We start from the raw sequence: 22,366 nt of genomic DNA, 5'->3' as shown, positions 1-22,366 counted from the left end.
GATAATTAAGATTTAATCTTTCACCTCTTCCTTCTTCATTGCAAAACACAATCAATCTCAATTTGTTCCTTTGGACAATCCCATAAAAAAAAATTACTTTCCCGAAGACTTTTGAATTTTGTGATTTAAGCTAATGTGGAAATTAAAAATTAAATTTATTTTTAAAAAAATATAGAAAAGGTTTAGATAAATAAATTGAGATGAAAAAATAAAATAAAATAGTATTTCCATTTTTGACAAGATGAGGATTTATTTTAATTTATGTGATATTATTTGATTTGACATTTAATTAGTATTTTTAAATTCGTTTGTGGGATGGAGTTTACCTAAAATGCTTCGGACCGTAAATGAAAAGTGTAGATTTATGAGGCGCTTCAGCATAAATTTTGAATGTGTAAATGTAAACTCCGAACGTAAAGGTGTACGACTTGTGCATTAAATTTGATTTTTATTCTTTTGAAATATTTTTTTATATAAGTTATGTGTTTTATTATTGGCATAATCATAGTTATACTTTATGCTATTATGTTTTTATGTTGTAGTGATTTTTTAAAAAATATATACATAAATAAATAACGAACTTTCATCAGAAAATGACCCTGATAAAAATAATTTGAAAAATAATTTGTTATATAATCATGCCTGAAATTAATAGAATAGATATTTCATAATACTATGATCAGAGATCACCTTTTTCATTTTTTATCATTGCTTTCTTACACTTTTTATCCTTCGACTTCTATGAAATATATTAATACTAGGTAAATTGTTCCTGCTTCTGCTTCGCACGAGATTGAACTATTTTATTAATCTTACATATGATCATTCGATAATATTCAGATTTTATATACATGAATTATATTGTAAAGAATATTTTTATCTTAAGTCAAAGTGCTATATTTTTTAATTGTTGTTTTTGGTATAGAAAAATTACGAGTGATGGAAGATTTTAAGTATAAGAAAGAAGTATAAGAAAATATCTATAGAAATAGTTGGTCAGAAGTAATTAAATTTGCTAAATTTCAAAAAGTTATAAAGAACAACATCAGACATTAAAGAAGATACCAAAAAGTCTCGAACAACAACACTCCAATGGAAGAACATAATTAACTAAACTCAAATGGAAGACTTTCAACTCTTTTCTTATGAACCTCCGTTAATCTGTTTTTATTATAGTATGACGTATCATGTATATGTCTAAAATGAACCCTAAAATTGTTAGTATCATGAATGTATTTCCTCTTTGTCTCAGAGTAGTCATTACTGTTGCTTAAGTTTCATATCACCAACCCCAGCTTATTTGGAATTGAACCATAATTATTGTTATGGTTATAGTATGCAGTTACAAAGAATTAATGCAATTATCAACTAAGCAGTAGATGACATCTGAATGGAACTGTTCACAACTGGATATTTAAAATCAAATTTTTGACACATAACATATTAAAATCTCACAACATAATTTTGTGAGCACTTGAACTCACAAATATCCACAAATAATAATAAAGAAAACCTTACTTTCCTAGCAATCAAGAAGAAAAAGGTATGTTGCTAAACATATTTTTCACAAAGATACATGTATCTATTGTAGATTAGCTATTTAAATTATAGATATATGATATTATGTAATGACAAAGAACTTTGAAATTCTCTCCAAAATCCCAATTTCGCGACGCACCTCCAAACTTTGACATTCTAAACCAAATCCGATATCAAGGGTACCAAAAAGGGTGAGAATCACATATTGTGCTCGAAGCACCATGAGGCGTTATCTACGAGTCACATTATTTGAGAATGCAACCCAAATTCTATCCGAGACTAAATACAACAATACAATCTACTCCAAAAGTCATATACATTCCCTAACACTTTGTTTGGATCATTGTTGTCCATTATATTGTATTGTATCGTTCTCATACCTATAATGTTTGTTTGATTGTTACTTAAAATGTATTGTATTGTTAAATTTTGTTGTTACGTAACAATGAAATCCTCATTTTATGGAACAACTGATTCGGTGTGTTCCCATTGTTACTTAATTTCTTTTTTCCAATCATGTCCTTACATAATATTTCATAATACTATTTTACCCTTTACCCTATATTATTTAATTCTAATCAAACCTCCTACCAAAAAATAATTAAGGATATTTTAGTAAATTTATAAATTACAATATAGTATAATACAGTCAAACTAAACAATAAAAATGTTATTAAATAACAACAAACAACACAGTCTAGTCAAACATTATATTTATCTTATAATACAATACAATAGAGTACAATATAGTACATTATAAAACAATGAGTAACAATGATCCAAACAGAGTGCAAAACAAAATACGATACAATACTGTAGCATAATTAGTACAATTATTAGCTAAACATGAAGTGACGTTGTAGATTCAAACAAAAGTCAGAATTGTGAAATCAAAAACATCGTTTTGCCTGGAATCCCAAAAAATGGCGTCTGCCAGTAATCCACAATCCTTGTTCAATGTTTTCGTCTACGGCAGTCTTTTAGCTGACGACGTCGTTCGTGCTCTCCTCAAACGGGTCCCACCTTCTTCACCTGCGATTCTCCACAACTTGTCCGTTTCTTTATTCCTTGTTTTCCATTCTTCTTGTATATATAAATGTGTTCTTATCTTTTTGTGGGTATTATTTAAATTTATCAAATACAGTAAAAGATTTTATTTTTTTGGGGGATAAAAATACTTAAAAGAGTGAAATTCTGGAATCTGCAGAGTTCTAGTGAATGAATCTTGATTAGTGTTCAATAAATGTGACATTTTTAGTGTACCCTTTTAGCTTATGGGTGTAAAATGATGTTGAAATTTGATTTTCAGTTGATATCTGGAATTGTTTTATCTTGAAATTAGAAACCTGATAGTGAAAACACTATATGTTAAAGTTTCTTCAAAATGTGTATGGATATTCTTCATTTTGAGATGAATCAGATAGAAAATTGTGATTTTAATGTATCGAAGTTTCAACATGTTCTTAGTTGTGGTTCTTGAAAATATCATGTTGTAGATGTTAACAATTGTAACATTTATAAGTACATCTTACTTTGCATTGAGATATCCCTGGATTCTGTTTGTTTGTTCTTTACTAGGAGTTCCTAATTCTAGTTAATGAGATTTTTTATTTTTTATTTTTGAGTGTTTACGTTAATGTCTGTTGATTTTGTTGTTTCTTTAAGTAATAGAGTGATAGATTTTCTACGCATTGACTATGTTGCTTTGCTTTGCTTCAGCCATAGGTTTAGCATCAAAGGGTGTGTTTATCCGGCCATTCTACCTGTAGAAAACAAGAAAGTTAATGGCAAGGTTTGTTTGACATATTTCACTTGTTGTCATAGAGAATTTACAATGTCTCAAAAGTACTATGTCATAGCTGTTCCAGATATGCTAAATCGATGAATCACTTAATTATCATCTAAAAGTGAGATTAATGAAAAGTGAATTGATTGATTGGCATTGGGGAACTTAAGTTTACTTAAAAGTACATAACTTTCATCACAATTCTGTTGTTAAAAGTGGAATAATTGCCATACTATTGATTTAGTTCTCCCAATAACATTACATATATGCATTACTTGCATCCAGTGAGTGGCTGCTGAAGGTCACTCAGAGCATAGCTTACATACTAGTCCATTCACATAAAATTGAAGATTTGGTGCATAAATGTGAGTGACCTCCAATATTGAGGTCCAGGAACTTCAGATCAATCCATGTACTATGCAATTAAAAAGTAGGAGTAAGAACAACTGCTGCTTGCAATCCCTTCTCATTGAGATCTTAACGGGAAATGTAAGATCTGACCCTCTTACTGATCTCTGATGTTTGTTTTGACAAAATGCAGGTTCTTTCAGGTATCACTGTTCCGGAATTGGATATCTTGGATAAATTTGAGGACGTTGAGTATGAAAGGAAAACTGTTGATGTTTCCCTGATGGTATTGATACACTGAAATTGTTCTTGTTATAGCAGTGGCAAATCTCAGAATGCTTGAGTGCTCTTTGAGTAGTTGTACCTTATCCATGTTTATCTTATTGTTTAAATGTTTCTTCGTTGACTAGGAGGCAGAAGTCTAGTGTGCTTGGGAGGTGGAGGTTTTTAGGTCTTTATTATCGACTATAGATGATTACAACTTCATAGGTACAACCAGCTAGTCATAGTGATATCCTTGCCTATTGCTTTTTAGTTCGTTTAAGAACATCATGGTTGGCATAAATGGACCGGAATAGCTAGGTTTGATTCATTTAGTTCTCCCACCTATTTCAGATAGTTTTGGCACTTCTGGGTATTTACTCATCAGTTTGATTCCAATATCTAGTTTGTCTTTGGAGCAACATTATGTGAGGCCTGTTGAAATCAGTTGCCTATTTGTAATGTATTTATCTGGTTCACAAGAGATGTCATTGGCTTTTTGCAGGACAGTTCCGATACATTAATGGTTGAAGCATATATTTGGGCTGACCAGAGTGACCCAAATTTGTTTGGGGAATGGGACTTTGAGGTAATATGAGATCTTGTATCAGTTGCTTCTCTTCTTAACTATGATCCTGTAAAAGCTAGTTCTCGTACTTATATGAAAAATGCCTTGAAAGGAATGGGAACGATTGCACAAGCAAAGCTTCATGAAAATGACAATGGAGTTTCTGGAAGAACTGGAGCAACCTAACCAAAGTGGCAGCATATAAATCCTACTATAGGCGATGGAGTTGCTTCAACATGTAATTCAGTTTGAGCTGCATAAGTACTGTTACTCTATTACTTCTGTTGTATTATAAGCAGTGGTTTCCCTTGCCTTTTCCTTCTGGGACAGGAAGTGACAGCAATTAATCTTGTGAAAATTTCAGTCAGCATACACACAAATTTCAAACAAAAATGGTGTTATTTGTGCCTGATGTGACTGATCACATTTACCATTTCTTTTCTTCTAAATTCTTGGCTTTTCAAATTTGTCATTTTCGTTTTTTCCCTCCCCTTGGTTAATGTTATATGTACCACATCTTTATGATATACATTTCTCCTTTTTAGCTTTGAAAAAAGGGAAACAGTCTAAATTTGCAATCTGTTACTCCCTCCATCCCATATTATAAGTCATCCTTTTCTAAAAATATTTGGACCACAATATATGTCATTTTATAAAATTTATGCATAAATTACCATGTTTTGCCCATTATACCCTTGATTGATTAATTAATTAATCTTGAAAATGTATTTACTTTGACTAACCTAGGAAATCTACAAGTAATTAATTTCATTGGGAGAGTACTTCATTCATTAATTAACTACTTTCTTTATTCATTACTTATTCTATAAAATCTGATTTTGAAAAAAAATATCAACAAGCAAATTAAAAATAAAAGATGGAAAAAAATTCAAAAATAATCTTGAAAGTTGAAGCTTCAATAAATTTTATCAAAGAAGATGACATTTCAAAAAGTTCAAAGGATGTAAAAATAGAAGACTCAACCAAAATATGTGAAGGCCAAATTGAGAAAAATCAAGATTCAAATAAAGGAGTAATGCACCATTTAAATTAAAAAACAAATGATTTGACGAACTATTCATTTGTCGTCTAATTTCATTATCAATAACATCAGATTCAACAGGAAAATTTAGATCAATTAGAAGTAATGGAATTTGAATATTTTGTGATGTTGTCATGTTTGCTTTAAGAATTTATATATAGAAATATAAAAAAACATTTTACACAAAATATATAAGAAAATTGAGGTGGAAAAAACTTGATTTTTTATTTTTTTTGAATCAATTGGTGAAAAAATTTGGCTCCAAAAAGTAAAATTTAAATAGTCATCCAAATGCATTTATATTTTTGAAATCTAACATTTCATCATTTATTACAAAATTGTCATAAGCAAACATTAAATAAGGGCATAAGGGTAAAATTACCTTATTTCTTAATGCAAGTGCAAATGGAAAAGGTGACTTATAATATGAGACGGAGGGAGTAATAGTTGGGGTCAAATTTACCCCCTTGTCGTCAGTTTCAACTTTTTCATGTTTCAATCACAATTTTTGAAAAATATTTTCTCGAGAAAATTCAAGTTCCTTGAGAATGAGGAAAATGAAGAGAAACATGTTTCCACATTGATAGTCTCCTCTCTAGCTAGCATTTAAAAGATCAACTAGAGAGAATACTTAGCATCACATCTTCAAAACAAACACTTATAATTAAAAAACATCACACAAAAGTTCAACAGACTTTTCACCATAATGCATTTTATTGAAGATATAGTGGAAATTCAGATTATATATGTGAAAGTTCAGAATAGAAAGTTTAACACAGTGGAATTCTACTAATGATGTTACTCTTTTTTTTTCAAGTCTTGAAATCTAATTTGCAGAATTTAATTCTGCTTGGGAGGGTTGCGACGACGAATTTTTAGATAGCCGAACCTTCCAGCGCCAGGAGATGAGCCTTCAAAAAGAATAGGCAAATATCCTGTTGCAGCTTTATATCTGCGTTGTATCTGCACATCCAAAATAGTTGGCAAAAAAAAAAGCCTTGATGTTATGCTAAATCTATATCATCAATAGGAGAGTTCCAAAAATTTACACAGTGAAGGTTCATTCAGCTGAAGAAAAAACACATTTTCAATCCGTCGTGTTTCAAAGAATACATCTTTTGTGTTACAAAACTACCTTTCCAACTTACTGTTTCTACAAGTGTTCAGTACGTATAGAAGGTGATCCTTTTCTTGAATTGGGTGGAATAGTAATGGTTATCCAAAATATGGAGTAACTTTGAATGGACATGCCATTAAAAGGGAGGGAAATTACCTCGAGAATTTGTTCACTGCTCTTAAGCGAATTCCTGCCAATTACACACACAGTTCCACCAGATCCTCCGCCTGTAATTTTTGCACCATACAATGTCCCTTCTCCAGATTTTGATGCTTTACTGTGCTGCATTTCTTGAACTAGTTGGACGAGCCTATTTGTTCCATCCGAACCTAGTCCACAATCACTGTAACTGTAGTGGCACTGCAAATAAAGTGCAATAGAAAGACATAAATTTACAGTGATATGTCAGATTCGTATAAAAATATGAGCTTTTGAGAATATCTTTGATCCTTTGTAAATTGGGAGAATCATTAAACAGAAAATCAGGAGTTTCTGTATTATAAGTAAACCAAAAAAATATAAGTATTAGTTTCAGAACAAGCTTTCTGTATTTGATTCAATTTGTTGTCCCTCTGGCTTAATTGCGGATCTGAGGTTCTCTACATATCAACGCTATAAGATTGTTGCCAAGAATGACCTTCAAGCAATCCTTCAATGAGACTTATTGATTAGGAGATTAATCTTTCTTACAACAAGAAAATACCAATTTTAATTGTAACCTTACTATAATTCTTCCTTCAGAATTGCTTCTTTTCGAAAATACAAGGAGAAAAGCAGTAATAAAGAAAAGCTAATTATGATTGCTCTTGCCTTTGAACCCCAGCTCAACATGTTATCCCAGAGCATTGACAGGGCAGAGACTGGAATACTGAAACTAAAAAAGGGAAATACAAGATGGGTTATATATCCAGATACCTGATACAATAGTTCTCCAAGAGCAGTCAGTTGATCATCTGAAGTCGCAGATGTTAGCAGCGCTTTAAAGGCCTGTCATCAATATTTCAAAGCATCACTCATATCACATATATTCTGCACATTAAGTTGATAAGTAGTTTAAATCTTGTTTAACATTAAAATATCTCTCTCATCCCATTGCATATGCCAAGTCTAACAGAAGTCCACACAAACTGGCAATTTCCTTGATCTTTTCAGGTCCAAACAGTGATTCCTAGCTTTTCTCTTCTTCTTTTTTTTTGGGGGGGGGGGGGGGGGGGGAGGGTATCATTAAACTTAGCAAACCCACAAGTGCTGATGACGAGTATTTCCTTGTGTTCTTGTCCTCACGTTGAAGCAATAAGCATTTGCACCTCTGTATCCAAGTATATCTTGTCTAGGGAGCCAGTTCTCCCTGTATAATTGTCTTCTTCCTTGAATGTTCTTCTAACAGATTTCCTGGCTCATACTTCTCTAATAAAATCCAGTTTCGAAAGTCGTTCTATCTTTTTTATTCTTCGTTCTTCTGCAATGTTTTGCTTTATTTTTTCAGTCTTCAATTTCTTGGCCATAATGTAATCAGCTCTCCATCTTGTAACGTTGATGTCTAGCTTAAGTTTGTTTATATTGTGTTTTGGTTGCTTGTTTGTTGTAGCTTCTATCTTTTTCTTTAAGAAATAATGGGCGATCAAGGCTTTGCATTTCCTATTATGTTTCAGAGGTGCAGTAACACTTGCAAATTGTAATGAGACAAAAGTTCAAACCACTCAATTACTTCATTCCCCTAAAGATATGAATCGCCTAGACTCGGGACAATGTCCTCCTCCATCAACTATGGAGACAATATAAATTGGTCATCATTTCCATAATCCGTAAAATCCTATGAACGTCCAGAAACCAGGACACCATAATCTAAAGACATTCAATTATACAAGAAATAAATAGTAGTAAAACTGTAGATAGGATATGAAGAAAAAAAAATTGCTTCAAATATGTCAATCACAAATTGGCCACTTCAAGAAAACTAACCTTCACACGGAAGTTCTCGTAAATAGGGTGTCTGGCAGCTGCTCTGACCCCATAATTACGTGTTTTGTCAATTGTCGTTACCGGATCACAGTGGTCAGAGTACTTTCCAACAAATGACTCACCAATTAAAGAATCAGGAAGCATCTTGGCATACATAGCCTCGTATCTACAATAGCAATACCATTTATGAATTATACAAACCAAGAGATCGATCTGATTGGAACAGCCACAAACAAGCCAAGCATCCCCAAGACATGATGCTCTTATTGTTATTTGTGTCAACAATCTATCTTTTATTTTTTTTCACCATAGTTAAAGTATGGATGAATTCATTGTGGAGGACAAGGAGAACATGTTTTTCTTTTTGACCAAGAAAGGAATTTGAATGGGAGGAGAAAGGGAGTCATGTATGGTAAAAATTGGCCCAGGGTGTGTGGGGCATGATAGCACAATCTAAAAGCTTGCTGACTGTTACAGATGAATAACATTTAAGCAAAAAGAAGTGAAAACAGCCAATAGTGCAGAGGAAAACAGGAAAAAGAGGAGAGATCACATGCATTGAGAAAGAACTAATAACAATCAGAATGGAAATGAAAAATGCTCCCTTCTTCTTCTAGCACTACCAGTGTCATGATTTTACCTGTGCGGTGAAAGGTTGCATAAGTAATCTAATGAAGCTTCAGCTTCTAGTAATTCGACACCACCTTCCTCTGAATCATCAGGGTATCTGCCATTGGTTGACAAGGACTGTGACAATAGTGTTGACGCAATAGACTTGACAATCTCTCGGCCCATAAAGGCACCAATCCTCACAGATCCATAATCTGCACCTCCAACACTGCACAGTGGTGGGTAAATCTTAAAACATGGATGGAGAAGGAGAAAGTGCATATTTATGTTTTGCACATCAACAAAACATAAAGTGAGTAACTGGTTTATGCTAAATATGTCAAATCAATGAAGCTTAAGAAAGAGCTAGTAACTAGTCAATGCATTTAGTATCAATGCTTTTTCCTGTAGCTATTCTTGAAGCAGTACAAAGTTTCCTCAATCTTCACCATCGCATGCAGCCACAGTGAAGATTTGGTTTCTTTCTTAGGAATTTTATATTACGTTAATGTGACTTGCATTTGCACTGAAATTCAATATTTCAAAGGCAATCCTAAAGATTTACAAGCTTTCCTGGAGCTGTGGCAGTTTGATGGTTCAATTTTATCAAATATTAAAAGAGATTACCAGAAAACAATGTACTGTGAGATTGAGAGGGTTGGTATCCTTCGAAGGAATGGGAATATTCATCCACTCTTTTTGGAGGTGTCAGCACACGCAGACCAGGTCAAATATCTTGTATTGCTTATTTTATTTTTGTATACTTTCTACTATAATTCTCATATCAGTTTCAATCCAGTGTTTTGATCATCTTTTCCCTATTAATGTTTCACAGATGCAGTATTTTCCTAATGTTTCGATGACAAAATTGGACTAACCGGCCTTTTACTTTCCAACTGATTGGGTTTTCGTTCTGGAACTTAAAGATGATTATCACTCAATCATGGAAGACATGAAGGGCTTTAACCAAATCAGATACAAAGAAACTGATTTTGGGGAATTCGAAATTTCGACAATGAAGTTCAATGGAGCATGCATCTTTAGTGCAAGAAAATACTGCATGAGCTCAAATTAAATCAGCTTCGGCAAAAAGTGCAAAGCATGTTAGCTTGGCATCCATTAATCAGATCCCTGAAGCTAGACAAGCAAGGTTGTTTTTCTTCTAAAGAGGGTAAAAAAGGTACAGAAAATATTAAAACTGATACCTGTGCCTTATTCCTGAATCAATCCCCCATACTCTTATATGACCAGGGATATCCACTAGACCTAACACCTCTGCAGGCTGCAATAATAGGGAACTAATCTAAGTCATTCGTTAAACACCAATTCAGTAAAATTTTGTCAATTTATTGGGTCAGTACCTGACAAATCATTGCTAGAAGTTTGTTGGCTTCACCACATGCAGAAGTCATCTGATCCATTACACCACATGGCGCTCCAACTACATGATTTTCTACCTATCATCAACAGACTGACTAATCAGGTACTGCACTACTAGCGAACATCAAACCATTGGAAGATAAAAATTATCAATTGGAAGCCCTAGAGAAATAATACCTTTTGGCACAATAATGCAAGCTCCCTTGGGATAATATTCAACCCTGGAAAGCAAGAACGCAAGATTATGGGGTAATATCAAGAAAGTGTTCAAATTACTATGGATCAATTAAACAGGGAGCTTATACATCGTTGGACCAAAGAAAACTTTAATATCTTCTTTTAGGAAGCCTAAACAAAGGCATGCAAAAAGAAGAGTTAATACGGGACCAGTCACACCTTTTCCTAATGAGAGTAGTTCCCTGGTTATTTTGGTAGGGGTGGTCCAGGTAGATGTCCTTTACCAAACTCATGATATTTTGTCATGAAAATAGGAAGGCAGTATCACATTAATCTTTCAGGGACAGACAAGAATTAATTAAAATTTTCTTTTCCAGGTTGTTCAGATTTTCATGACCAAGTTCATGATTTTGTATGTTTTGCTCAACAATTGCCTAGTCACTAGTCATTAGGGCCATTATTGTATTTGTAATTACTGCAACTTTCTTCTCTCTTTGTTTCTCTTTCACGTTAACTTATATTGACAACCACACCCTTGGCCAATATAAAATTGTAAGCTGATGATTTTTCTTTTGATGAAGTTGTAAACTGATGAAGATTTAAGAGAGAACCTCATAAAGTTCCAAGAAAAATCTAAAAGGCTATGTCTACAGAATGCCTTTAAGGCAAATGAAAGAAACACGGAATTAAGGGAATTAGTTACTCAGAATCAAGCATAAGAAAAGATAGTTTGGAGTAACATCATCAGCATGCGACTAGAGCTGTGAGGGAAAAAAGGGGTAAAAAGAAATGAGACATCTTAATGTACACTATGTTAAGTGCATTGATTGCTCTAAACTTTCAGAAGCATTTTATATGAACTAGATTTTTGCCCCTGAGGATGTCAACCAGGCTTCATGAATGCTTTCATGCTTCACACAAAAAGTTATTAGCAGGCTGTCAGCAACAATGTGTATCACGTGACAATTAATCCTATCATTTTTATACTCCAGTTCTTGGAGATACAACTTTAGCTGCACTCGAAGTCGTTATGGCTATTACTAACATAGACGACCATGAGTAGTGTTTCATTGACACGAATGGACACTTTCTAGTCTTAGTTGGGCCATTCCTTGGACTTGGTGAACTCCTGTTGAGATGAAGTAACCTTTGTTCATGCCTGAGATGTTTACAAACTCCCCCCTCCCTGTCGTCAGTTCCTTCCTATTTTACTATCATTTCATATTGTGCACCTAAACCAAGGGGGGAGTAGACCGTCCATGTGTGTGCACACACTCTTACCCAGTACAAGTTAGCATTGCTATGGTCTACTTTACATGATTCTTCTTGACAAATAAGTACATATTTCATTATAACATGTGCATAGTTATACAAATTAAATGGAAAGAGTAACTACCATGAGAAGCAGCAATGGCAGACATGCTAGCAACCTCCACAGATGCAGAGGATGACACACCCTTTCCTTCTGGGACAGCAGAAGAGACCTGCAAGTTCATAAAGGAGCGTCATCATAGATTATTTAAACTTTGCTTGTTCAATTGTGCAATTTGAGAACTTCAAATCTGATAATAGAAAGACACCAATTATTAAATCATAAATGTAAGAGATAATTTCAAAGACCTCCCCTTGGCTTTCATGTGATCACATCATAATAATAACCTCTCTTGTGGTTAATGATATTACACTCATCTCCCTTATTTGGATTTTTCTGTAAAGGTATAGGTGACATTCGTTGGAAAACCATATATTACGTCATTAAAAAAGGGTAGTCACCATTATCCGCGTAAAAGTGAATGAAACAGAACAAAATACCTATATTAGTAGCTAGGTAGTCTACCAACCTCTACACTGCCAAAGCTACTTTGCCGATGCAATGCCCATTGAGGCAACCACCATCAGAGGGTTTGACAGATCAGAAGGAAATATTGTGGGTAACTGTGAGATCTATGTCATATGGGTGGATATTATGGTGTGGTATAATCATTAGGATGAAATTTATGTTCACATGAAATGGAGACTAGTGTATGTAAGCAGCTCATGCTATCAGGATGTTAAGGGAGATGTTACCTATTGTAATGAGGTTTTAGCAAAAATCAAACTAACAGTATGCTACATTAAAAGGAATACATGGAGTAAACCAAGGCAATAGATTGTATCACCATTGAATGGCAGTGCATAGAAGAGAAACGTAGAACCGTCGCCTGTAATTTCAGTTATTCAAGTAATAGATATATAGACAGAATAAAAGAAAACAAGGCCATGAGTAATGGAGTTGGACTGACCAGCAAACTGATACTATTCTCAAAGCGTATGCCAAGCTCCTTCATCAAAACTAGAACTGTGCCAGCAACATATGCAGCCCATCTAAAATTGGATTGAAGTTAGTATAACAGACATTCAAGTAGGGAAAATGTAGAAGGGGAGAATGATAAACCTTTGGGAAGGATCTCGGGCAAAATACTGCCTTGCTTTCTCATAAGTTATGGGTTCATCCCCTTCCAGGAAGTCGGATAAGTCCATGTCAAATGTTGGACCACGGTTGCTCAGTTCTGAACCATATGACACCTATTGTGGCGCAAATTGGTAAAGCTTCAAGAGAATGGTAATGATTGCAGTCAAAACAGCTAGAGTATTGCAATTGTTCAGATTTCTGATACTGAGAACTTGAAACAGCTAGTTTGCTACTCAGTTCGACATCGAAACAGACCAAAACAATCACTTCTGAAGAATCTGTACTACATTTCAAAAAGAGAGATGCAATTTCTTCGCGTGTCTGTAAGTGTGAGAGATTCTAGTACACCCCAAAATTGCACACACGACTCGGTCCCTTTAATTGAAGTTAAAATAGACGAGAACAGCCAACTGTTTCGAGAAACCAGCTTCAACACTAATCATATACTTCAAAGAAGTAACTACAGTGAGAAATTCATACAATTTGAAGCACAGGGGTGGGTCCTTGTCCTTTGTCCTGCTGCCGAGCCAGAGCATGCTTCCAAAGCCTCTGTTTGCTGGGGTGAATCTTTTGAACAGCAACATGACAGGCTTCTCTAATTGGCATCTGCAGCAACAACATTAAGTGAACAACAAAAACATTAGTCTTTAAACTTCACCGAACCTCCCTTAACAATTCAAGCCTTTTCAGCAAGCACACATGCCAAGTAAAAGCAAATAATGACCCTTCAATAAGTATGCATATGAAAAAAAATAACGAGATAACATTAAATAGACAACAGGTAGGCAAACAAAGAAAATTGGAATGTCTCAGTTGTGGAGTAACAAGGTCGAAGAAGTCAAGAAATTGAGCATTAATATGTACAATTAACATGTTTGTATAACCACAACAGCCACATGCATAGTGCATAGACAGCTGTGGACTATTCTGGCATGTGTTTATGCAAGGAAATTGTTAAATGCTATATAACACCGAAAAGGAGAAAGTAATGATACTGAAATAAAATGTCCTACTACTTCAAATGGAGCAACAAAGTGACTAACATTTAAAAGGTTGGTTTTAAATTATATTCAAAATGCAAAAAGGGTGTTCAGAGAGCAACTAAGTGGTCAATGAATTAGCAACCATATACAAATTCAAAGCTGAATTAGACAGCCATAGAGAAATCTTAGCTCAAGCTACATGCTTGGCCCATTTCCGAGACCATGCTTTAGATAGAGAAGCTAAGAACTAGAACCTATCCATCAGACAAGTTTGGATGTATTGAGACGACACTCGGTCTAACAAACAAGAATAGGCATCACACAAAGAATTAAAAGAAGTGAATAGGATACCTGTAAAACAAGACTTCCAGAATAGTCAGCAATTCCACCCATGACATCTAGCCTTCCAGGTGCTCTTGCAACAAAAATGTCTTCCTATATATAGAAAGTTTAGGCGAGTAAGCCAGGTATGACAGAAACCTTCAACAAGATTAGGAAAAGTCACCTTTAAAGATTAAAAAGAAACTAAGGGAAGTCACCTTTAAATATTAAGAAGAAACTAAGGGAACAGTGACTGAAGTATTTCCAGAAGGAAACACACTATATCACGGACATGCTTAGTGCACACAAGAAGATCCTCTCTTCCCCATAAAATAGATTTTAAGACAAATTTCGAGATTCCAGAGATGAAGCAACTTTTAGTGGACCAAGGATGCATCGAGATAAAAGGAATATGCTAATGACAGTAAAATGATTACATTAGCTTATTCATTCTCCAAAAAAAGGGGAATGAAACATGATACCTAAATTAAAATCATTTTCAACTTCCTGATGTAGCTAAAAAGGACTGTACTATCATTATCTTTCTGTTACATAGAGATTTTTCAATCAAAAAGAGACCATCTTATCTTTTAGTTAGAGATAAGAACTATTAGTACTATCTTTTTAGCTAAGGGGGAAAGTTATACTACTTCCATGAGTTCTGAGTTTGAATTCTCTATTTATTAAATTTCCCCCCTTGACTCTTAGTCTTCTCCCTTTTGTTGCTACATCAACCTTGGTATTAGAACCCAAGTTTTAAATCATGACGCTGTTTTATTCTTTAGTACCTCCCATTGACTGTTCTTGCCACTGGTTGCCCAATATTGTCTGCCTCTGCAGTTGGTAGTCTGAAAAGGTCCTTATTCAATGGGTGTGAATAGACCATTATATGATGCTACGTGGATCATCTCTCTCTCTCTCTCCCTCTATTCTGTTGTTTATCCCCTTTCTCATTTCTTCTCCTTTACTTCCCTCTTTGGTGTTAGTATTTCCATTTTGAGGTGAGTTTAGGTATACACACTGTTGAGTGTAAAAAATTATCTACAGGTAAGCCTCTTAGAATGTGGGATTTGAAATCCTGAAAGCAAGACAGCTTACCTGCTACAACAAGTACAGATCACTAGTTGGTGTAAAATTCATTATATTGACGGTATATAACTTAAACTCTTTAAGGTATTGATAGGTGCAGTAGATTTAATGGAAGTGAGGATGAGGAGCTGGGGTGACAAGTTGCAGGGTTAGTCAAACAACAACAAACTCAGTGTAATCCCACAAGTGGGGGGGGAGGGTGGTGTGTGAGCAGACCTTGCCCCTACCTTATGAAGGTAGAGAAGCTGGGGTGACAAATAAAATTACATAAGAGAGTTTGGCATGAAATGAAGAAGACCTCCCAATTGAAGAGACCAGCGGCAGCTTTCTGCTCCCTAATGGTGTGCTTTCCTGTTTTTGTTGGGGAATCAACCAATGCATCCAATCCTGCCAAGCTCTTCAAGAAACTAAAGGTATCTGACAGACCAAGAAAGTCTCCATGGAGAATCTCAAAGTCTTGAGAAAATCTAAGAGAAGAAAATCAAAAACATTAACCCCTATTAACACTCAGAAGTTATTCTGTTAAATGCTGAACTAATGGGATGAAAGAAGAATTACGAGTCTGCTAGAGAGTTGTTTTCAGCTGTTACAGCAGTAGGTGATCCTGTACGAAGACCAAGTTCACTTTCTGCATTTGCATACCAATCTGGAATACAGAGATCTCTTCCGGGAACTCTTTGCAACTGATATCCAAGAACTATGGCATCACGCAGTCTCCTTGGCCCACTCAGCTAAAAGTTATATAATAGCAAATCTTAGTATATAACTGGGTACAATTTACAAATTTATTAGTTTAGCTCATGGATAATTCTTAATCAAAATAGACAAGATGAGGAATAATTTTTTTAGTGAATACAACTCTACCTTGTCTAGCGTGTAATTTTTACCATAAGCTGTATCCTGTAAAATGCGAGCTGCAACTTCACCACCATTAATTCCTCCTTCATAGCATGGATTCAGAGTCATTGCACGTTCCAGGTAAGGTCTCCAATGTCCAGTAAGCAAATCCCTTCTGATCATCTCAACACCACCTTGATAGTACTAATTAAAATTATAGGCTTTAATTACAGTATGTTTACCAAACCTTGAGGTAATAAAGAAAAATAACCAAAGAAAGAAGCTTGTGCTAATATACTCTACCTCAAGCATATTTCTGAGAAACGGTTCTTCATTAAAATAGTCTCTACGGACAAATACAAATGGTAACTTGTACGCCAGGGCCTCACTGACGGTACCATATCCAATTTTTCCTGGAACAGAAGAATATTCAGAAGGCTTTATTGGAACAGCTTAATTTTCTACTGGGCATTTCAGTGATGCAACATGCAACTAACCTAGCATGCAGTCTGATGCTGCCATTAGATCCGGGGTATATGCATCTTTTGCAAGCTTTAAAAAATTTGGAGGTAGCTTCTCGCTCTCAGAGGCACCACAAACCTGAATACAGACAGGAAAGACGTCAAATTAAATCGTGTAAGGAAATAATACGTGTGCTTAAAATTTCAAGAGATCATATACCAGACACAACCAACCAGTTGGCAAGTATTCCTCCTTCAACTTCCAACCTGCAGGCTGCAAATGAAAATAGGAGCATTCTTCTAGTACTGATATGTTAATTATAGGATATTTCTATTAGTGAGAAGAAGATGTGTAAGACAATATCGAATGACAAAATTGATATACCCTCTGTCCTAGATGTTTTTTCTTTCGCTCACACTTTTGAGATGCCGAAAATAAGATCTTGTTTACTCCAAAACTACCCATTTTATCGTTAATGGTAATGAACTGAAAAAGAATGGACAAGACAAACTTTCCCAATTTATACAACACTCTTCCTGTTTTGGGATATATCGCAAGTTATTTCATACCATTGCTTTAATTATATCATTTTTATACAACTTCCACAACAACTCAAGTACAATTAACTAACCAGATTAATAATTAATGTTATTAACTTTTTAACTATTGTTGTAACATTTTCTTCCACTACTGCTTCTAATACTCTAGTCAAACTAATGTCTGAAACTAGTCAAACATCAAATGGGAAAGAGGAAGAATGTTTCATTCACAAGTTATTATTAAGTTTTCCGTCAACCTGAAAATGTTTTAGGATCATCCTGTTATTGACAACTCTACTTGTTGTATGTGCTTTTTTTTTTGTGGAACGGGTATAATGGAAATATTGATAAACTACTCTTTGTTTACCTCCTATCAATCAAACTATATTACTAAATTTTGAAATTAGCAAATCAATATCGATTACTATAAAGCACCAAGACCACGGGCTGAACCAATCATGGTTGAACCACTCTTCAATATTAAAATTTAAATTAAATATGAGAGTCCAACTGATTAAGGAAAAACAAACAAGAACATGATGATAAGATAACTTGGAAAATTGTCAAGGAGAAAAGGGAAACAAAGCTAGCAACTAAATTCAGTCTGCAGCCAAAGTTTCTAGACAAATTTTTAATGCTTTTGACATATTTACTAGATGACCTAGTCAAAGAGATCCGTAGACTCACCTGTCCACCAAAATTCAGGATAACAACCTTCACATCCTCCCCAATTCCAAGTTCTTTCCGCACCTACAATAGTGACAATAAACCAATGTCTTTAGATACATATTCTTCCAATTATTCTAGCTCTTCCAAATAAAGACTGAACATTATGTTATCTGACCTCTTTACGAGACTTGTGCAATCTCCTTACAACCAATGGCACATCAATTATATCACGAAAAGCAGGCACTGCAGTAATTAAGCAATTGACCTATTGTTGATGAAGAACAAGAAAAAACGTATATAACAACTTTTTGGTACGCAGCACACCAACATACTTGGACAGTATCCTGGCAGTCGAATAAGAAATTCACAATGAGAATAGTCCTCTGCAATCTGCATTATACATAAAGCCACCAAAAAGAACAGAGATCACAATTTTGGAAAACTATAATTAAACTGAAACAAACTGTAGGTAAAACTTGGACAAGGTTCACATCTCACAATTAATCAGCAAGCATGACAAAGTTAACGGTGGGAAAGTTATCATAATGCATTGTCAAGCTAAAAATTGAACATTAGCAGGATATGGTTAAGTTCTCAGATCTCACCTGCCACACTATTGATCTATGATGATTTCCAGCTGCCATTACATACTCTGCATAGATGAAGTCCCAGCTACAGGGAAAAATAATGGCAGGTATATAAGGGAAATTTGTGTAACCTTGATCTACTGACGAATATAATGACAACCAACAAAAGGACATAGTCCATTCATCGCCAGGAATCATCACAAATAATAGCATCATGTTGTGCAACAGTGTACAAAGATTAATCCAAAATATATAAAATAGTTTTTAGGACTTAAAAAGGATCAGAAGTATAATCTGTGTGTCCCGTTCTAAACCTCAAATCAAAGAAGCATGTGGCGTATTTCACTTGAGCTTTATTTACCTAAACATTTTTGTATCATTATACACACTCTCATTTCACCCAAAAAATAGAGGACAAAGAAGATATGAAGTAAAAAGGGAGTTAGACGTGAAAACCTGAAGTTGGTGATACAAACAGATGGAATTCCAGCATCAGCTGCCGCCCTGCAAGCAACTGGAACAACATCTGATACCTGTTTCCAGAATACATAGACATAAACATCATATAGTTCCTCCAATCCCTTGGAGAGGCATAACGAGAAAAGCCAAAAATCACATTTTTGGAAATCAGAGAAAAAAATTCCCTTTCTTAATTGCTGGTTTAACTATGAACAAACAGATTTATATTGGTAATACGGAGAGCAGTGGACAAAATTACACTGCTAAGACACGGTCATATATTTCCTAAGCCAAGCTTCTGAAAGAAAGAAATGATAACTTCCGACATACTTATTCCACAAAGAGCGATTACGTCACAAAAGTAGTGCTAAGACAAAGTCATTATGACCTAAGCTAAGCTTCCGAAAGAAAACAATACCTTTCAAAATTCTTATTCTATTCAGTTTTACTCTCCCATATCTATTTAACACCAGTGACTAATTAAACTTATTGAGTTAAAAGAAGGCCAGCAAAGTACTTTTAATTTGTCATTGCTGAAAAAAGAGAAGCAATTCTTTTACCACAAAATCTGCCTTGATGGATTTTAGCCACTCCACTTCTGTTGCCAAAATAGATGCACGTGGTACAACAGCAGTCTCAGAATACTGAAGCAACAAAGTTGCACATATAACGATTAAACCAGTCAAGCATAATATCCCATCTAGCAATAGAACAAAGAAAAACTACAATGGAATTATAATCTTCACAAAAAGGGCCTAAGGTAGTGGGAATACCTTCTCTAGTGAGGCAAGACGATCCACTGTCAACGCATCAGCTTGAACTGCTCCACAATCTAACAATACCTGCAAGGTGTTACATAATGTTAAAAAATAGTAAAAAGAGCCCATTAATGAAACAAATTAGGAATTCTTCAGCGAGGGAGCATGAAAATCAACAGACCTTGCGAAGAAAAAGTCGAGGAGATTGTATCTCGGATGTAAAGACAAAGGCAGGTGCACCAGTGACGACATGAACATCATGCCCAGCTAGGATGAGATTTCTAGCGACCTATGCAGCAGAAAAATCACATTCATTGGGGCAGAAATAATTTCCATAATGCAAGACAATAAATCAAGATTTAAACCACAAGCTGACAAGCAGGACAATTGTATGATCTTCTGATGCACCAACAGTTTGCAGAACGACACTATGCAATGATCAGACTTGAAGGACCATGATGTATATAGAACATCACAACCATAAGGACAGCAGTCTACTACATCAATTTACAATTATAAGTTAGGATAAGTAGGTTTCTGCACTTTAACAGTGCCCTTAATTGTATAAAAATTGCTTCTCTTAATTAAACAATTCCACCATTACTCATTTCCCATATTCTGATAACTTCTCTAACAAGCCCATTGAAGTTTAAATACCCTGAAATATACATATTTTTTAAGGTTTTTTGCTAACACTTCCAAGAAACAGTCAAATGAGAGTCACCAATCAAGACCAGTTATTTTCTTCCACCTCCACTTTTCTGGTTCACCTTCCTATCTCATCAACTGAGTCATAATCGAAGTAATGAAATCATGTGCAAAATGATTCTATCTTGGGGTCCCAATATCATAAAGAACTCCAATTATGCCCCTTGATCACAAAAAAAAATGGAACTTTAACCAAAATTCATTATCAGAGAAAGCAACAAGATCAAGAACAACCCAATTCACCAATTAAAAAACCATTTCAGAAAAAAACAAAGAAAAGGGTATTATCAAGATCACATTTTTACACTAAAAAGATAGATAATAAGAAAAAAAAGAAAGACAAAGGTACCTCAACAACTCGAGTGGCATGTCCAAAGCCATGCCCAGTTACATAATAAGCAAATACAAGAGGGCGTTTCTTAGACTCCTCAACACTTGCAGTTCCCATTTCTTGATTTCTCTGCAAAAAAATTGTTATCTTTTACTCTTTCAAATTCTTAAACCCAAGAAAGAAATAAAGAAAGAAAGATTTACTTGTTGGGGTATGTGTAATTGGTGAAAATTGACATCAGCTGACGATCTCAGCCTTATCGTGTCTGTTATTATGACTCATCAAATCTGTTAAATGAATTGCAAATTTTATGGGATTTGTTTGTATATTCCTTCCGTCTCATATTAGTTAACACTATAATTAGAAGTTCAAGAAAAAATATTAATTAAATTTTTGTAGTTAATAATAAAATTATTTTTTTATTTATAATTTCTTAAATATAGCGTAAAATGGAGAAGTGATCAATAATATGATAAAAAGGGAAAAGTTCAGCACATTTAATTTGGGAGAGAATCATATAATGATACCGCTCGGATTCCATTATTTTATTTTTAAATAAAAATTTGCTTAACTAAAAATATTTTTTTAATATAATCATGTTGTCTAGTGAACAAACATACAATATTGACATTTGATTTTTGAAAAGTCTCATAATAATATTTTAGGCTTTGCAATCAAGTTAATAGCTTACGACTAGTTTAAATAGATATCTTGTTATAGTGTGTGAGTAATATTTAGTGGAAACATATTGGTATTTAATAGGACACTTGGCAGCCATGTCACGTTACTTCAGTAATTAAAAAAATGATTAATTAAACACTCTTCGTAAAAAAAAATTATGTTACGCGGATAGGTCAAAAACTACTCTATAAATAATGGCTTATGACTTCTTCATATGCACATCAGTTTCAAAAAAATAAAAATATATCTCTTTCTACTAAGCTTTTTTTTTTTTTTTTTTTACTATATCTCCTTTTATCTTGTACTTTTATTTTTTCGTAACATAAATCCCATAGTAATGGAGCATTTTTAACCCTTACCTTTTAAATTATGGAGGATTACTTAACTTGTATGGTTGGTTATTATTATATTAAATTATGTTGTTAGAAAAATATAATATTTATTTTGATTATGATTTAAATTTTATTGTATATACAATTAAATTATAGCGTTATATACTGATAAAAAATCTTATTTTATATAACATTAATTTAGTGTTGTATCGTTCTCTTATTTTATTTTTTATTTTCTATTTGTTTATTATTTATAATCTTATTTTAACTTTTATTTTATCTTTTTACGATAGTTCTAGCTCGTACTCTACTTTTTTATAGGTTTATTTTTCAAATTTACTGATGTGTAACATTATATAATGATTACAA

General features: G+C 34.1%; 2 protein-coding genes across 3 annotated transcripts; one reads left to right on the top strand and one right to left on the bottom strand.

Annotated features, from left to right (window-relative positions):
* Positions 1-2,414: 2,414 nt before the first annotated feature.
* On the top strand, positions 2,415-4,963 carry LOC125826130 (AIG2-like protein D). Of its 2 annotated transcripts, XM_049505436.1 has the most exons (5): positions 2,415-2,590; positions 3,259-3,331; positions 3,867-3,959; positions 4,440-4,523; positions 4,615-4,963. In XM_049505436.1, the coding sequence occupies exons 1-5, from the start codon at positions 2,463-2,465 to the stop codon at positions 4,705-4,707; spliced, it is 471 nt and encodes a 156-aa protein (XP_049361393.1). In that variant the 5' UTR covers positions 2,415-2,462; the 3' UTR covers positions 4,708-4,963. The 2 variants fall into 2 exon arrangements, with proteins under 2 accessions (XP_049361393.1, XP_049361394.1); XM_049505437.1 differs by lacking the exon at positions 3,867-3,959 and having other exon boundaries at positions 4,615-4,837.
* Positions 4,964-6,370: 1,407 nt separating this feature from the next.
* Positions 6,371-21,307, bottom strand: LOC125826087 (L-arabinokinase-like). The gene is made up of 29 exons (XM_049505387.1): positions 21,188-21,307; positions 21,003-21,113; positions 20,127-20,234; positions 19,961-20,029; positions 19,748-19,831; positions 19,185-19,261; positions 18,747-18,813; positions 18,474-18,531; positions 18,317-18,384; positions 18,160-18,222; positions 17,153-17,206; positions 16,969-17,071; positions 16,775-16,884; positions 16,499-16,675; positions 16,193-16,365; positions 15,933-16,101; positions 14,576-14,659; positions 13,722-13,847; positions 13,224-13,354; positions 13,072-13,153; positions 12,186-12,273; positions 10,790-10,833; positions 10,594-10,689; positions 10,438-10,514; positions 9,264-9,461; positions 8,624-8,789; positions 7,577-7,648; positions 6,818-7,021; positions 6,371-6,507 (listed from the first exon to the last, which is right to left on the bottom strand). Exons 2-29 carry the CDS (start codon positions 21,099-21,101, stop codon positions 6,385-6,387), a joined length of 2,970 nt encoding a protein of 989 aa, XP_049361344.1. The 5' UTR covers positions 21,102-21,113; positions 21,188-21,307; the 3' UTR covers positions 6,371-6,384.
* Positions 21,308-22,366: the final 1,059 nt, after the last annotated feature.

This window comes from Solanum verrucosum, unplaced genomic scaffold (genome assembly GCF_900185275.1).
Source record: "Solanum verrucosum unplaced genomic scaffold, falcon-dt-bn FXZP01000060.1, whole genome shotgun sequence".
Taxonomy (NCBI): domain Eukaryota; kingdom Viridiplantae; phylum Streptophyta; class Magnoliopsida; order Solanales; family Solanaceae; genus Solanum; species Solanum verrucosum.
This window is presented reverse-complemented; position numbering and strand designations above follow the sequence as displayed.